General features: G+C 33.1%; 1 protein-coding gene across 3 annotated transcripts in view; it reads left to right on the plus strand.

Annotated features, from left to right (window-relative positions):
* The first annotated feature begins 4,794 nt into the window (after nt 1-4,794).
* Nucleotides 4,795-19,203, plus strand: part of LOC125077727 (protein O-mannosyl-transferase Tmtc3) — a 186,296-nt gene continuing 171,887 nt past the window's right edge. For 2 of the 3 annotated variants that reach the window (XM_047689741.1, XM_047689743.1), the window contains exon 1: nt 14,616-15,267. In XM_047689741.1, coding sequence (XP_047545697.1) covers nt 14,965-15,267 — 303 coding nt within the window. In that variant the 5' untranslated portion in view covers nt 14,616-14,964. Of the gene's footprint in view, nt 4,799-12,800; nt 12,804-14,615; nt 15,268-19,203 lie in introns of those variants that run through there. The other variant, XM_047689742.1, reaches the window with a different exon arrangement.

A 19,203-nucleotide genomic window follows, 5' to 3' on the forward strand; every position in this document is an offset into this window, starting at 1 on the left:
TTATTAGTAATGAAAAGTCGTGATAAGAAAAAGCTACGTAATTCCGAATCAAACGGACGTTGCACTCCTCAGAACTCACTCTCATTCAATTCATTCATTCTAATGCAAATCTTTTAGAAAACAAAGATAAATATTTATAAACGTAAACACTTTTGAGATTCTCATCTCAAAATCGTGTAAGATATATATACCACAGTAATTAAAAAAAAAAAATACAGAATGGCAACCATCTTAAAATAACAATTTAACAAAATTATTTCTGGTACTAAATTATAAACGAATGAATTCCCATTACAATTTTAAGACCCTTTTTTTATGATATCGGTAGGCGGACGAGCAAATGGGCCACCTGATGGTAAGTGGTCACCACCGCCCATAGAAAATGGTGTTGTAAGAAATATTAACCATTCCTTACATCACCAATGGGCCACCAACCTTGGGAACTAAGATGTTACTTCCCTTGTGCCTTTAGTAACACTGGCTCACTCACTCTTCAAACCGGAACGCAACAATACTGAGTACTGCTGTTTGGCGGTAGAATATCTCAAAGTCAAAGTCAAAGTCAAAATTCTTTATTCAATATAGAAGTGTTTACACTTGCTTATTGATTGTCAAAAATCTACCACCGGTTCGGAATTTAGCTCCTCGGACCTGAGAAGAACCGGCGAAAGAAACTCAACGGGATATATATTTTTTTTTTACCATTTTGCATGTACAATGATAATTATATTTTAGTTATTTGAAACAGCCTGGTGGCTATCATTTCATTCCCAAGGTGTGCAGTCAACTAAAAAGTCATTAGTGTTGTAGTAGTGTTGAACGTTTTCTGGGATCCTGTTGTAAAAACGTATACATTGCCCCAAAAAAGAGTTACTAACCCTGTGTAATCGGGTACTTGCAGTAACGTCACAATTTCTGGGAAAATCATTTATTTTTTTTGCGTACATACATAACATTATCAAAAACAAATTGAGAAGCGACAGTCATTATTTTAATTTCTTTTAATTTACCTCTTAACGAATCTTTGGGCCCAGGTTGTAAATTGCACGAATAGCCCTCTTCTGCAGTACAAAAATAGTATTAATGTCAGCTGCATTACCCCAGAGTAGGATGCCATACGACATTATACTGTAGAAATAATTGAAGTACACAAGGCGAGCCGTATCCACATCAGTGAAAAGTCTATTTTTTTTTACCGCATAGGCTGCAGAGCTGAGTCTATTCGCCAATTTATTTATATGGGGGGCCCACTGGAGCTTAGAGTCTATTGTCATACCAAGGAACTCTGTTGATTCTAAAACATCTAATGCTTCCCCGTTTAAACGTACAATCGTTTTGAAACATCTTACATTGGGAGTAGTGAATTTAATACATTTAGTATTTTTACTATTTCAGAGAGAGTATTTTTCACATCGTCATTTATTGAAAGACGTCTTCTTTTTTTTCTTTTGAAAATTAAAGAATTATCATCCGCAAACAATACTATCTCGAGTTTATCACCTAGGAGATGTGGCAGGTCATTTATATAAACAAGGAAGAGAAATGGTCCAAGAATTGATCCTTGAGGGACCCCCATAGTAACTGGAGACCCGGGAGATCTCTTTCCATTTACATCAACCCTCTGAATCCGATTGCTCAGATACGAAATCAGAAGACTGAGTGCAGTGTCCCTAATTCCATAATGACGTCTGTAATCTGATGAGTGGGTGGTACCTACCCAGACGGGCGATCACAAAGCCCTACCACCAGGTACAGTGTATTAAATTGTTCGATAACAGTGAGTCACTTGTCCTTAATATTTAAAATAATTTATTCTATAGAAAAACAATCTTATATTTTGCATAATACAATAAATATATATTGCTTTCATTACAATTTACATAACGGATTCCAAACCTTTCATGCATCTGTAGTTATTATTCAATAACCTGTTTTCACTTAAACCATTCATAATGAACGTTTAGCCTAATGGTCTTAAAGTCATTAGAGCTTCAGCCATTATACCACATGCGATAGTTGGATAATGAGGTGAGGGCATTAATAGCGCATAATTCTTCAATAAAATCGATAACATCATTAATACACATACTGAATCGAATAACATAATACGTAATTAAATCGATTAATAAAATCAATTTTATTATTATTACATATTATATGAACTGGATCTCGAAAGTAATCTCGTCTAGAAAAAAACATCGTCTAGAACAATATTTAGAATTAAGATTAACTTAGAATAACGTTTAGCATGAAAACTTATTTTTAAAGGACTTTATAGATTATCGCCGAAATTTTGTTTTTTTTATTTAAAGATATAGAAAAAAAAACCATCATAGAGCAATTTACTTCGCTACAATTAGCTGTCACAACCATGATATTTATTTTATATCCATATAGTATAAATATAAAAAAGTCACTTCCGCGGTCTATGAATTTAGATCTTTTAAACTATATAACGGATTTTAATGCGGTTTTCATCAATAAACAGAGCGATTCAAAAGAAAAGTTTACACATATAGTAGAAAAAAGAAACAATTTTTCAAGTTGTACATAGTCCCGATAGATAGATAGATATTGTAATTTCAGTAGTTCGGGATGGCAAAATAAAATTATGTTCTACAATGATGTTTCAATCTCTCTCTATATTTTTACAATTATCACAATCATCCAATTGTTTTCCTCATGACAGCTCAATCACTTTTAAAATAAGAAATAGTGTTACATGCCAGTAATAAACGTTATTCCATATAAAATAAAATTAACTAAAGTTGTACAAATTTTGATCAATTAATTACAATAATAATTGTATATATTTATAATATGTAATAATAATAATAATGTGATATTATTAATGATATAATTAATTATGATATCCTATGACGTAGCAGCGTATTGGAGGCTAGAGCTAGTCTCTAACAATATATAGATAGATATTTAGATAGATTGTCAGGTACAATAAGTGTCTATATATAAAAAATATTATTAATATTTTTTAAGAGTGAGAGACCTATTTAAATAAACATCAAACTACACGTCTTAATAAATAAGATTCTTTTAATGTTGTATCTCCTTGAAGTATTTATAGTCTATTCCGCATTGAAGCGATATCACTGGTGGTATTGGTTATCTTGAGCCATAAAAGCCATGTCTTAAATAAAATCTTTTCATAAAAAATACAAACTTTCATAGGAGAGGAGGCGTTAGCCAAGCAGTGGAGTATTGGAGCAAATTTTTTACATACAATGAACTTTTAGTACTAGTTTTGAATTGCCAAGCGTTACTACCTACCTATGCTTCACCAACCACAGGATCTAAAATATTACATCTCTTGTGCCTATAATGACACTAGATCACTCACTCTTTAAAACCACTGCAATAGAACAAATTACTGTTTTATAGTAAAACAACTGACAAGCGGGTGGTACCCACTCAGATGGGCCTCCACCAGACCCTCCAACCAGTAAAACAGTTTAAGTATAACCTTTATGTCTATGTAAATATTATACATAGCTATAAAGTTGGTAACATGAGCAAGTCGTAACGCGCTTGAAGTCATTAAAGAAACGTGCCACGTTTTTCCAAGTCCAACATTTTAAGTAAGTGATTGCGTTATTTTTATTATTTACTGGATATCAAGTTACTTAATGTTTTCGTCTATTTCAAAAACTACCCTTAATATTAAAAATCCTTATGAAATCCAATTACATAATGAGAAGTTAATTTAAAAAATATATTATTTGATATTTAAGATCTCATTATTTATAAAAGTTGGACGGTTAAATATAATGATTAGCAAATAACTCAAGCGTCGGGTGCGAGTCAATGAGGCCTCATTAAAACTTGCGGACTTGCGGAACACAAAACTTCACAGACTTATCAAATAAAACTACAAATGCGTTTTGTCCAAATACTACCTGGCGATATACTCGGCTTACGGAAAATGACATCGATTTCTCTCATATTTGACGACTTCTGTGGTCGAGTAGTGCATATCCCGGTTTTCATGGGTACGCCACTCCGAGGTCCCGGGCTCGATTCCCGGCCGAGTCGATGTAGAAAAATTTCATTAGTTTTCTATGTTGTCTTGGGTCTAGGTGTAAGTGGTACAGTTGTTACTTCTGATTTTCCATAACGCAAGTGCTTTAGCTACTTACATTGGGATTAGAGTAATGTATGTGATGTTGTCCAATATTTATTTATTGTTATTTATTTATATATAAGAGCCGAACTGTAATAATCTTGGCACAAAGTAAATCTATTAAAGTGTAATCATTGTTATTATTAGTATTTTATCTCTCTGCAATGTCTCTTTCTGGATCATCACCACTCCCGATTATCATCACTATTTGGCATCACCTGTAAAAGGTAACAGAAACAGAGTTATTACAACAGTATCCCTATATTAGCATTTTAGTACTTAATACAGTTTCTTACAATTTTGGGCAGTAATGACCATTTACCATATATATTGTTATTACTTGGTGGCAGGGCTTTGTAGTGGCTAGCCCGTCTGGGTACCACCCACACGTCAAATATTCTACCACCAAACAACAGTAGACAATATAGTTGTGTTCCGGTTTGAATGGAGGGTGAGCTAATGTAACTACAGGCACAAGGGAATCTTAGCGCCATTGTCTATGGGCGTTGGTAACCACTTACCATTAGGTGGCCCATTTAATCGTCCGCCGACCTACATCAAAAATATATATATATTTATCCTTAAAAAATCTGTGCTGGAAAAATAAACCGAAAATGGCGTAATAGTCCAATGCTGGTCAGCTCCATTCTGCTCTTTCGAGTATATTGAAGAGAATAATTCGTAGCTTAATGCCACGCTGCCCCATTACGAGTTAACGGTCTTAAAATTTCTTCCGAAACTTGCAGGTTCACTCAAGGTATTATTTTTTACTGAAAACTACGAAATGAACCACGAAAACTTTTTAATACATCGATACTAAATGTTGTGGTTTTTAGAACTGAAGCCTGGCGATAATAGAAGTTGCGAACCCCATTTTGTTTATTCATTATATTTTCTATTGAAAACGTTAATAATATCATTCCGATTAAGATTGGCAAAAAGTATATACGATGTGACCTTCACTTGTTGTACTAAAGAAAAAAGAAAATAATTATATAAGAATGCTATTTCGAAGCAAAATAACCTGAAGAGACCGAACGGACTGAACTTTTATCAAGGAAAGAAGTTTAAAGATGCAACTTGAAATTAAACAGATTGAGTCACTTATATTTTATTGAAAAGTAAGCTGAATGTGATTCTCCTTTTCCTGCTGTTGAATAAAACTTTAAGAAAATTGAAAAGAATGAATCGGAACTATTTAAATTAGCAAAAATAGTTTCGGAAAGTTGATGTTCTATTCGTAGCAATCAAAGTAAATTCCATTTGCTGTTGAAAACTTTTGATTCATTAGCTCTAAGGCAAAGCCTGAAGTCGGTTCGCTCCTGCTTAATGGTCCGATGTCGCTTTCAAGTTCCCCCATTTCGTTATTGTTACACATTTTTCAAGCTGATCCCATTTGTTCTTGTTCTGTCGGAAAGCCTTCTACTGCTAATCTGTTTATTCTGCGCGATAAACTCCATCACCGATCTGACTTTCGTGATTTAAAAAGATTTTTGCTTTTAAGTACTATATCTATATGTGTAGCTTTTACTGATCAAAGAGAGTTGCTCAATATGATATGGTAACTCATAGAAAACATTCACAACGTTTGCCTTACAAAAATAAATGTTGTCATTATAAAAACAATTTGACAACATGTAACATTTTGTTTTAAATTAAACATAAGAAAAGAAGTAATAATTGAGAAATACCTACAAACGAGAGCAAAATATTTGTAACATATTATGTTGATAATACCCGTAGCTGCCTTATCTTCCCAACCTTGTCCTTAACTCGTGGTAATTTGCAGGTTTTCTCACGATGTTTTATTTCAAAGCCGAACACGAGATGAATTATAAACACAAATAAGACACATGAAAACTCTTTTGGTAATATTCATGCCATATATATTAAATAACCCAATTTAACGAAAGGAAATACAAGGCAACAAAATAATAATTAAAGAGTTTCATTCCATTTAAGCAAATGTCATAAAACTCGTATTTTTTTTTTATATTTGTATTAAGGCAAATGAGTTCAGTGCAGTTTCATCTGTGCGGGTACCACCCACATATTAATTATTCTACACCAAAACGAAAATAGTTAGTAATGATATGCACATATTTTGTTGATGAGTGAGCCAGTAAACTTTCACTAAGTAATTTTAGATCTCTAGGCTAGTGATGAATTAGCTTGTCTGATATCTTTTACTTTAACCTCTGATCACATTTGCTCGATAGAGTAACTAAAATAAATAAAAGTATAACACATAAATATGCCTGATTGCCATAAACGGATAGCTCGCGTTACTCCAGAACTGTAGAGTAGTTTACAATATTCATAGAATGGTGTAACATTAGATTTAATGTTCCGAACGCTGCCAGCAATAAGTTCATACATTTCTATAATGCTACCGAGACCGGCTATGAATGCTGGAGCACGGGCATTGTTCGACCAGTTTTATTCTATTACATGACTAAAACTTTAAAGAGGGCTCCCCGACTGAGACAGCTATAAGCACTAAATCAAAACTTTCTCGTTTCGGATCTGGTCCTCCAGGTTCGAGTGAATACGTTTGCAATACGGACTTGTCATTGCGAGGTATAATCTTAGATGTAAATGTGGACGAGTGTTAAGTTTTTAACAAGTTATTTAATTAAATTTTTAAATAAACTAGTTTCAGTACTCGCTTTATTTAAATATAAGATAGTGATTGGATCGCATAGTTACGTCTGTACTATTAGCGCTTCCTCTAATCGACCTTTGACCTATATCTTCGGTGTGTGCAGATATAGTGTCGTGTGATATTAGTAATAGATGTGATGTCGTAGTATTTTTGTATTAAAGAAAATTAGCATATGTTATCTATATCTATATTACATATAATAAAATTGGAGTGTCTGTTTTTGTAATATTAAAATAACCGCGTTTTACTAAATGCGTATGTATGTAGTCTCGGTACATATACCAATATAATATATTTTTTTAATTTTTGTCTGTCTATTTGTTCCGGCTAATCTCTGGAACAACTAGACCGATTTTGACGGGACTTTCACTGGCAAATAGCTGTTGTAATAAAGAGTAACTATGGCTTTTCTTTTACTTTAGAACTATATATAAAAAATAAAAATAATGTCACGCTGTAATGTCTAAAAAACTTAAATTCAAACAATCACAAAGTCATGGGCACAGCTAATTTGGCCATTAGTGGTAACCTATGCCCATTGGCCACATGGCCTACAAAATCTAAACCACTTCCTATCTTGACCTTCAATACGCTAATATGGTATTAATTAGAATATTATACAGGATAATCAGGCAATTAATTCTTGCAATAAGCATAAGCGTAAAAGGCTTGTAGTCTATTAATAAATAGTATCTAATAAAAAAAATCAGGAGTGGTGTTATTACGTGCGTATATATATGTCTTCTTGTGGCATCGGCACCTAAAAGAATAAGCCCGCTTTGATTAAAAAAAAAATCTTTTTTCTTTGTCGTAAGTTGATCGAAAATGTTCTTACGATTAAAGATTAATATGTTCAGCTGACTGTTGACGATTAAAATTTGGTATTCTATGACTAAAGTCATACGATATAATACACCAAATATCAAGCTTCAGCATCATTGAGATCTTTAAAAGGCCTGTTTGTGTTGTGACCTGTGGGTATTTTTTAATAATTTTTTTTTTATAATGATGTTATTTATAAGATGCCCAGGTGTTAGAACATCTTAAAGGATGAGTTCGGGTTCAAACCCGGGCAAGCACCACTGCAACAACAACAAGTTCATGTTATAAACACAAATGAAACGATTTGTGTTTATAATACATCTCGTGCTTGGTGGTGAATGAAAACATCGTGAGGAAAATTGCAAGTGTCAAATTATTATTTAAATTCTCCCACATGTATGAGTAACCTACATCGAAGCAGCCTGGTGGAATAAGCTCCAAGCTTTCTTAAAGGATGACGAACCCCTAAGGGTTCGTCATCCTTTCCATGCCAAAGCTGGGCTAACCCAGCTTTGGCATGGATTGGATTTACATGGTGTTACTTTGCTCTTTTTCTTTTATATGTCTCTATACTATCACTGGCTAAGTATAGTTGTAGTAGTCCATGTAGTAGAATACGATTTGTAATGTCTTATTAAGAATCTGTGTGCCGATAATAAAGACACCAAGATTATTTTATAGTATATTTCCTACACAACAGTTATTACATTTCTAAAGAAATAATAAGGGATTTCCTGCGTTTGACAGGGCAGCGTATCTATTAATAAACGTCACGCGCTGAAACCCTTCAGTCAATTAAGTATTGTCCAACCTTGGGTACAATTCTCTTGCTTTATATAATATTGGTAAAATGAATAATCAATCTTAAATAACTTTTACTTGATGGTAAGGTTTTGTGTCCGTCTAGCTAGGTAACACCTACTCATCACATATCCAATTTCCTAAGGTTAGTGGTGCGTTAGTGATGTTCTTCTATGAACGCCAATGTGTATGGGCAATGTTGTTTACTTCCATCAGGACCACTCCTATTGGTCTGTCCACCTAACAATATTATAAAAAATAAAAAAATCAAGGATTTTAGCTATCGAAACATAAGTTTACCCCTAAGAGCAATTGCAATTTTAAAAAATTTAAATATATATGTATATGTAGATCTCTAAAACTTCCATGAAAAGTGAATGATAATTTATATATTGATAAGTTATAGGAGCGCTTTTGCTATAATCTATATATACACTTATATGTATTAATTTGTTGTGACCTGATTATAAAATATAGTATTCTGTTTTTCCAGATAATATGATTCGTTCTACGGCTACAGACATACATACATATTTGTAATGTATTGAATTTACTTGGAGGTAGGGCTTCGTGCTCGTCTGGGTAGATACCCACTCATCATTTGCTCTTGCATTGTTGGTAGGTCACTTAACGTCAGATAGCATCAACATACTATTACAAAAAATATTGATTATGCAACGACGTATAATATAATATATTAGTTCATAGGAATAAAAAAAATAATACACTTAACTCTAAACAACATTTGTAATTTATCGTTTTAATAAAAGTATAAATAACGTGACGTTATCGTTCAATAAAAAGCAGTCATATTCATTATCGAGTTATGAGACGAATTCGTTCAAATGGAAATGCGAAAGGCCAAAACCGATTCTCGTCACATGTTGCGCGACGATCTGTCACTAACATTCAGGGGTCTCCGTGATTGATAGACTTATATTAAACATAAACCAACTCGGTATCACATTACAAATATATACTTTACAAACCAGATTAGATTGATAGATTCCTATATAGCGAAAAGACGCTTCAATTTCATCTCTGAGAAACCATTATTTATATTGATCTCATCAGTACCTTTCTTTCGACGATTTAAATAATGACTTTATTAAAGAAATGTATTGTTCGTGATGGAGAAAGTTCGTGAAATCTGCGTAACGATGCTCAAAGGCGGCCGACTAATGATAAACTTGTGATTTGTAAGGCCACAGTTAAGTCAGAAAACAAAGAAATATTTCACTCGCGTAATGGATTGAAGTGAGCTTCAAACTTTTCACATTCAGCAAGTTTTCGAACAAATTTATCTCTAGAGGAGCGAGTGCAAATACATCAAACTTGAAGCAATTTTAGACACTTGTTTCATGAGAGCGTTTACAAGTCGTTGAAATTAATCCTGTGTTTAAATTCGTTATTATTGTTCAAATTTGGAATGCAATGAACAATTGGAAGATTCGATCCTTTTAGTTTGGTCTTAACAATGCTTAGGAAGAGTTACTGTCTTGTCGCTTTGATGATTTGACGTTTACTTAATATTAATAACGATGGTTTTATCACGTGCAAATAAAGGGAGTAATAAAAGTTTCAAGACAATAAAGTTCGGTAAAGTGAAGTCAGGACAGTTGATCCCGAAGTGTCGTGGTCTTACTTGTTTTAATGGCAAAGTTTTGATTTATCACCTCAAGCTTGGATCGAAGCGGTTACATTTTCTATAATGGTTTTAATTTGATAATTTACTCCGTTCAATTCTTTGGAAACATAAGTGTAACCAAAATCGTGCACATGCCAGAAATAAAACATTTTACTTACAAAATAATCTATTCCATGGCACATTTTATATGAGAGTATCACTCAAATCCAATGAAATCAATAACTTTATAGTACATATATTTTAATACCCATATTGCTACTAGTGTTGCAAATTTGCATTTTTACTGTTGTATTCGATATCTCGCTAGCTGTTGACCTAAAAGCAAAGAATTCCGTTCTTATGCCAGCGACGAGGGCAAAAGCATCTATTTGTGGAATTTAGCAAGGTTGACCTGACTTAGTTTATTTAAAGAATACAAATTTAAAACCTTTTATAAACTAGCACTAACCAGCCTCGCATTCGCTTGCAGAAAGTTTTGCAAAATGCTACTTCGGATTCAGCGTGATATGTTTGTCTATTCGAGAATGTTTTTTTACTTGAAATAGGTAAGCGTAATAGACCAGCTGATAGTAAGTGGTCACCAACAGTCGTAGACATTGGAACTGTAAGAAATATTAAGCATCATAATATCGCAAATGCACGACCAATCTTTGAAACTACTGTTATGTCACTTGTGCCTGTAGTAACTCACTTTTCAAACCGGAACATAACATTGCTGCTATAAGTGAATGCCACCAAGACGGGCGTGCATAAATCACCACTACCAAGAAAACGATCAATCAATCGAATTATTTTTTTTATAAATAATAAATAAATATATAGAATAAACCCATTAAGATAAAGCAATGTCTACCAGAAGTTCAATATACAATAACGGTTAACGAGTTATATCTCATTGGTTAAAAATAGCACGTGATAAAATCCTTATTTTACCCGGAAAAAGTTGGATCGGGTAGCTAGTACAATATAAATGACTTTAAGCGTGACATCTTTTGTCCCATAAGATCAAAGATTGGAAGATGGGAAATGAGGAAGTTCATCCAATACTGGACAGTTCGTGACTTATTGTCCCAGCAAGTTGACAAGGCGAGGAAATATTTCGAGATCAGCAAAGATATTCTCTAAGAAACACATTAATTGTCTCGATACTGAATCTGATCGGAAATCGTAACGCATGGATGATTTTAATACTATAATTATTGGAGTCAATTTCGCATAACATTTCCTGGCATTTCAAAATCCAATTAAACGTCTAGTTTCGATTTTTGTTCTTCGAGAAAAGATACCTGGTAAATATTCCTTTATTTTTTCATAGGAATATTTGATACAAATATTTCGGTACAGATAACTTCACAAAACATTATTTTTCTTTAAATAATCGCGCATAATATATTTATGAGTGATATGCCCTATTCCTACCTGTCATCCACATAATATCATCAATAACGTTTTGATAGGCCGTCTATGTTTATTTCTACGAAACACATACAGGTTTTTAAAACGAGTATGACTTGTAGTCGATTTTATTTTAAGATTATTTTTTTTTGGCACGTCTGTAGAATATGTCTAATGATGTATTTTGATTGAATTTTTATTATCTATCTTTGATGTTTACGGATTTATATTGAAATAAATATTTGTAAATGTATTTAAAATAAAAATAATATTCAAAAGGACATAAAAGACAAAAACCGAAAGAAGAAGAATATTTACGATATATTTTAAGATATTTATGAAAAAAGTTTAACTTGAAGAATATTCTTTACCTGGTTTAGTTTTAACGGCTTTCTTCAAAGTCCAGCTGTGGACTACGTTTGGTACAAATATATATTTAATTGCATCTATTTCAAGATATTTTAAGAAAGTAAAAAAGTCAGAAACAATATGCATAAATCAAAAATCATATTTTTAAAATAATAATACAAAAAAGATTTTAAAATTATGCAGAAAATTAAAAAATAAACAAGCACCTGAGGCCATTGTAGAGAACGTGAGGGTTTGTTTATACGACGCTTAAGCCGGGTTCCTCATCAATCACCGAAGGCCCCAGTTTTTCAGGGTTATCGTTCCCCTAGGATGCTTGCATGCCATGTCCTTTACTGGACCCAAAAAACTGGACGAATCAACAGCCAACAGGGACTCAGATTGGTTTATTTTTTGCTTGCATTCCAGCGCACGCTCGCAATCTGACTGTTTTTGCTTTATTTTTCAACATCTTCCGCGGTTTGTGTTTTTCCCAAAAACTAGTTAATGTTTGGGTAAGCCGTTGTTTTGTTCGAAAAAGAAACAACAAAAAGTCGATATCTGGACAGAAACATAATCAAATAATAAATATAAATCATAGAACGATATAGAAATAAAAAAACGATTACAAAAATGGGTCATTGACCTTTATCCTATTAAAATAAATTGAATCAAGCTCGGCTGAGTATCATTACTTATCTTTTTAAAAAGGAAACAATTAATACGGGTGACTTAAACGTTTCAACGTTAACCTTTGATTTCTACAAAGGTACTAAAAGCCACGAGCGAATTGTGGTTATAGAAAAAAAAATGTACGCAATTGGTAGAGTAAGCACGGGAAGTCGACATTGTTCGCTGGCCAGTCATTCAGTGACTTTATTGTCCACGCAATAAAAGTGGCCATCGTTAAGATCCATTCTCATTTCATATATCATTTTCTGAATATACGTATTTTGTTATTAACAAAGATATTTGGAATGAAGTCTGTGCCTATTAAATCGTATGTATTCAAAAAAAATAGGTATTGCTTATTACAGGATACATGTTTAGATGATAAAAAAGCGTGATTGTTTTTTTTTATGAAATAAGTTAGGGCTTAGCAAATGTGCCACCGAATGATAAGTGGTCGCCACCACACATAGACATATGCTGTAAGAAATTTTAACCATTCCTTATGTCGCTGATGCACAACTAACCTTGGAAACTAAGTTGTTATGTCCCTTACCAACTCAGGTGCGAGTCAAGGTACCAACCTACCTAGATAGACTTGTAGATTCTATCCAGACGAAAGAGGTAGGTTAGTTCCTACCCAGACGGACTTGCACAAAGCCCTACCATCATGTCGAGTAATTGATTTCCATACAGAGAATACAAATTGAATTGGACATCGTTGCCTATATACTTCAATTGGGAAAGTAGGTAACGACGGTACTTTTCGTCGTTTCGTTTCGATAGAATCTACAATTCGAACCATACATAGATTGATTTTAAATTTAAAATGACAATGGAAGTCGGAGTCGGGCTATATTGTCTGTTAATTTGTTTCATATATTTCAGATAAAGCTTATTATGTTACCGTAATCGGAAAGAAAATTGTCCATTCGAGCGTTTAACGTACGAACACTGCCAAAATTATTTCAGATACAAGAAAAATTTGCATAAATAGATAAGTATATCTATCTTAAATAGATACGTCACAAATATTGTTACAAAGAAAGGCTAAAAATAATTTATCACACACAATATTAATCCTTGTCACAGTAACAAAACATATTCTTTTGTAGGTTTTCTGCAAATATAAACGCCGATATGCTTTGCAATTTGGAAAAGCATTATGTATTAAAATATATTTGAATAAGCGCATGAGGTAAACAGACACTGGCTTAGTATGATGTATCACCAAACATACATACAGATATCCCATATATAACTTTGCTATACTAATAATATTTGTTTAAGTGTATGTCATTATAAAAATTAGAGTGAGTACAAAATTTTACCCGTGACGAACGGACAATTTAATATTTTTTTATTGAATATTAAAATCTTTCTTATATAAATACTTCCTTAAATAATATTCTTATCACGAATCACTTATAACTTTGCTTTTTAAACCGCAAAGATGAGACAGTACATGAGAAAGCTTTTATCAAAATCAACCGTCGCCGACTTAAAAACGATTTGTTCGAAATTCAAATGATTATTTAACGGATGCGGTATGGAATTGAAAAAGTTTACGCTAAACTACGAAAATATGAGTTATAGAAAACGATGAACTCGATCCTTGTTCGACTCTTGACTCCCGTCTAAACTCTCCCTAACCCGAGCGAAATGTCGTCATCAACATTCAACCCCTCGCCACCCCCGCGGGCATGCGCCCAGAATGTGGGGGCGGCTTAATCAAGTTGTGATATTCTCTCAAATTATCAGTGATTGCAATTAAATAAGCGATAAGATATTTAACAAATATTGATAACGCCTACTATAATTAGAAACCAATTTTTATTGCATTGTATTCGATATAAATAAATTAAAATAATTTATTTTATTTTTTCCTTAAAATTTACCGAATCAAAAATATGTTTTAAATAAAATATTATCCAAATTATATTTATCAATAAAAGTATCAATGTTTACTTATTAGAATGGTTACTGTGCAATATATGAGTTATATTATTATTTATTTTGCCGCCAGTAAGAATCGTCTCGACGCATGCGCGCTCTCCGAACGACCTGCAGTAAAACGACGGGTCACGTGACTCGACGCGGCATTCGCTCGACGCACTTCGGCAGTTGTCGGCAAATCGGCCTAGAGAGCGGGTGTGTCCGTATGTGCTACGTCAATATACCACATAAATGTCAAATTAAACGTTTTCGTCTAAAAAATGTGACATGTGCCTCGCGGTGACGTAAACACAGACCGTAACATTAGGTCCTTATAGATTTTTAGTGTTAATTTCGACTGTAACGCGTATTATTCGCATTCTTTGTAGCGTATTTTGCTCTAAGTTTCGTTCGTGATTGTGGTTTAGTTGCTGACATTCCAGGTGACTCGGGACCGCTATAAATGGGATTTGTTTTTAAAGCTTGGATTTGGATAGTGCTATGTGATAATATTTGTAAAAAATAATGCCGGTTTAATTCACGATGGACCGTGTAAGTGGCGTGTGTAGGTTCGGAGGAGTGGTTTCCGCGGTGAGGACTCGAACAGGTCGCAGTAGAAGGCGGGTAACTGGTCCCAGTCAAGCAGCTGAGGATATGCCCGAAACGCCACGAAGAGGTCTCGGAGCAATTTTAGTCCTCGCTTGCATTCTTGTTTACCACAACTGCCTTTACTGTGGCTTCGTCTTTGACGATATCAGTGCCATAAAAGAAAACAGAGATTTAAGACCGCAGACTCCGATCTCGAACATCTTTCTTAACGACTTCTGGGGAACGCCTATACATAAGGTAAGCAATGGCAATTTGAATTTAGAAGGAAGTTTGTTTACAAACTTACGGGCTAAAAAGTCAGTGTTTATTCATGTATAGCCGTCACTAACTAAAATAATCAGGATATAACTTATTTTATATAATAAAAATAATTTATTCATATTAAGCGCTATAAGCAACATTAATTTGCAAAATGTCAGTAAAACACGTTTGCTATTTAATTTTTCAAACATTTTGTCTTGAGCTCTTACTTTTTTTTTCATAAAAACAAAATGAATAAATATTTAAATGGAATCTGAATGCAAATTTTGTAGACACACCAGTTTCAGAAAAAACTATATAAATTAGCATACTTAGTAACACAGAATTCACACCAATAACGTCAATAATGTTAACGGTAAAAAGTCTCGTGGATTCAAATTTTTCCCGCACAAACATGAAATTTAAGTAGCATTGCCGGCGTTCATAACTCGGTAGCACCGAATGTTATTTAGAGACAAAATACTGCGACACATTACCTCTGTGTGGAATCATAAATCAACCATTTACACGTGCCGCAGGTAAGTAGAAATTTATGGACGTAATCATCGTGAATGTTTCATCCGACTGCAGTATAAACGCTATCCGGGTTCGCTAGATTTATTGTAACCCAAACGAGAAATGTAATTAGGATCAAAATTTGCACAGAAAATAATAAAAAAATCATAAACTCCATGATGAACAAAAGATTTAGCACGCCCTAGCCAAATATTGTACATTTCGCATAATCTTAAACTTCTATCAATCTTTGCGAATCTTAACGCCAAGCTTAACACGGGAAAGGGGGAGGAAGACGGCAAAGTAAAGACGAATTTTCCGAGGGAAGAGTTTACATTTCAATCCAAACAATCATAAATTCTAATATTTTCGTAATTTGAAGGGGTATGCACGAAACTTCGAAGCGAGATATTAGAGGGGTCCCTTTTAATACTCATATCTAATTGGCGAATAATGTTCGTTTTTGTTAAAAACGAATAATTGGCTTATGTCAAACGCCTATGATTTATGATAGGCAGATATTTCGCTCCGACTTTGTTGAGAACAAGAGAAACTCTTAATTCCTATGAGAACAAACAAGTCTTACGTTTTGAACATAATTTGTGCTTACGGCATTCACGAGATATAATTTGTTGAATTGTATATGTATGTATAAGTTTGTTTGAAGATTAAACAAATAATAATTAATCAAAGGCATTTTCTTGTAGGATTTGTACAACTATCGCATAATAGTTGATAATTTTCAAATGCCAGAGGTTGTTCGAGTAAAAGCGAAGAAGTTCCGCGCATCTCAGTAAGTTATCCTATTAAGAAACATGCGTTGTGTGTTCGAACACGCTATCTACCCGTTCGCGGAATCCTGGGAAATTCACCCATAAGATATTTTATTTTATACTTTACAAGTGAATACTTGCTGACGTTGATTTGGTGCTAAGACTACACAACTTGAATCGATTTATACGTATGCCATTACGTTAGGGTTGCAATTATTTGATCATCCCAAAAATTGAGTCATTATAAATAAAATATCCAAGATATTGATAAAAATGTTAATAATAACCTATGTGAGATTTTTTTGTTATGAACTTTTTTACAATTTAGAAGTACAATGAACATTTAGAAGAGAAACATATCTCAAGTAGTTAAGATGTTCAGGTGGTTTTTGAGATTTAATTAAATGTGAAAAAAATATTGAACACACGGTTTAATAATATAAAATGTTTCTTACAGTAAAAAAAACCTTTTAAACAATGTTTGACTTTTCAAAAGAAAGACTATTAATTATTTTAAGATATCTTGAATATTTGTTATTCTTTAATTGAATCGTTCTTATTATTTGAATTATGTGAAAATTTTGCTCGAAACTTTGCTTATGAATTTTTTTATCAAGTGATTACAAATTTTTTTAAACCAGCAATACTATCTCGTAATTCTCAAAATTATTCAGTCATTGTGTTAATATTGTAAAGACCTATAACATAATAAACGAATCAAAATCTATATTAACATTTCATAATTTCAACATTCCGAACATTTCTCAATAATCGTCACAAATCAGTAGCTATTCCGTAACTAATTTAAATCTTATCGTTGAAGAAAATCTTGAAATGGCAGAAAGTGAAAAGCGACATTGACTATAATTAAAAAATACACGCACAAAATGAGCATTTGGTCATCGTTTCACGAGTGAGATAGGAAATGAGTTCTTTCAGAATACCATTACTGACGTTTATAATTATATCATACTCCGCACCCGCGTTAAATATTGCTACTCCGCTCCCAAGGGTTGTGCGTGATCTTATATTATTATAAAGTAAAAGTTTCACCGCCGCGTCTGTATGTCTGAACGATATAAACCCGAAAACTACCAAACGGATTCTCATACGGTTTCCACTTATGAACGGAATGATTCATGAGGATGATTTTGTTGTATAATTCATTAAAGTTTTGTATAAATTAACCAAAATATTTATATTATATTACAATATTAACGTTTTATGTAGACCTCTATTCCACCCGAGCGAAGACGGCACGTGTAGATAGTACCTATAACCTTTCCCAATAAATATGCTGTATAACACACAAATCATTTTTAAAGGCTTTTATCAAATCAGACTGGTAGGTACTAATATTGACGCGTTCCAACAAAGGAACATCTCCAGATTTCTATTATTACAAATATCACCAAAAAATAAATCAGAATAAAAACGATTCTCGTATTTATTTAAGTTAACAGATCTTCCCTTCACGATGTATGCTGTTAATATTGACTTAAAAAAGATAAATTATAATCCACGCTACGTTCTCGTCAACAATTGCACGAGGATGGGGTAATAAGTATTTAGATAAAAGATTAAATCCATTTCACACGTCGGCTTTGTCAAAGGCGATTAAAATTTTGTCCAACGGCAACGTGCGATTTGCAAATTTCCATACGTAATAATATCGATGTTTAAACAACCCTCAAATTACTCGTATAAAAACCAAATAGACAAATCATATATACACATAAGTATTTATGAAATAAAATACATACCACGGGATTACTTGTGAATACTGATCACCATGCAGAATATATATACATGTTCTAAAAGCTATGAAATAATTTTAGTTTTATTTTAAGTAAAAATGAGTTTATTTTAAATAAGTTTTCTTGATGATTTTTTGAATAGGAACGCAAAGTAGATCTTTATCATAGAATGCAGTACAGTTTTTCTCTAATTTTTTCCTCAGATGATATATTCCGCACGTTGTATTTTATACATCGCTCCTCGTATGTTAGTCCAATTAATCATACAAATTGGAGGTCGTACGATATTTACGCCATACCCTTGTCACATGCAAAAGACCCGTCTCCATCAGTATCTATCAGTTACTAAAAGCAGCGTCAACACAAACTGCTATTCGCAAATCATCGTTGATAAAATTCGATGCTCGATTTCTGTGCTATTTTGTGTGCAGCTAAAAATCCGAGTTTGTGTTAGCAGCAGCTTGCCGATCGCATCCATCACTGTCAACTAAACAAGTTTTTCGTTGCACTCGTGTTAAAGAGCCTGTCCTCTATTTTGTTAGCTAGCTTTAAACCCATGTAATTTGTTTTAGTTTAACTAGTGATATTTTGGTGTCTACGAGAGAATGGAATCTTTACTCTGTTTAAAACATAACTCCTAAATTTATATTAAAAGCTAAAAACGATCATTATAATAATTATTTCACAAGATGGAAAAAATTTGAACTCGATAATATTAGTATCGAACTAAAAGATCCAAAATAATATTTTAATTATTAATCATTCTGTGCTCATCTTTTAAGTTTGCTCTCGGCAAAACCGTTAAATTTTCCAAAGCTTTTAGTAAAATGTAGGTATATAAATTGCGCATTTTAGTTAACGAAATGTTTTAAGATTCTCAACAGGTA

This window comes from Vanessa atalanta, chromosome 4, assembly GCF_905147765.1.
Source record: "Vanessa atalanta chromosome 4, ilVanAtal1.2, whole genome shotgun sequence".
Classification (NCBI taxonomy): Eukaryota; Metazoa; Arthropoda; class Insecta; order Lepidoptera; family Nymphalidae; genus Vanessa; species Vanessa atalanta.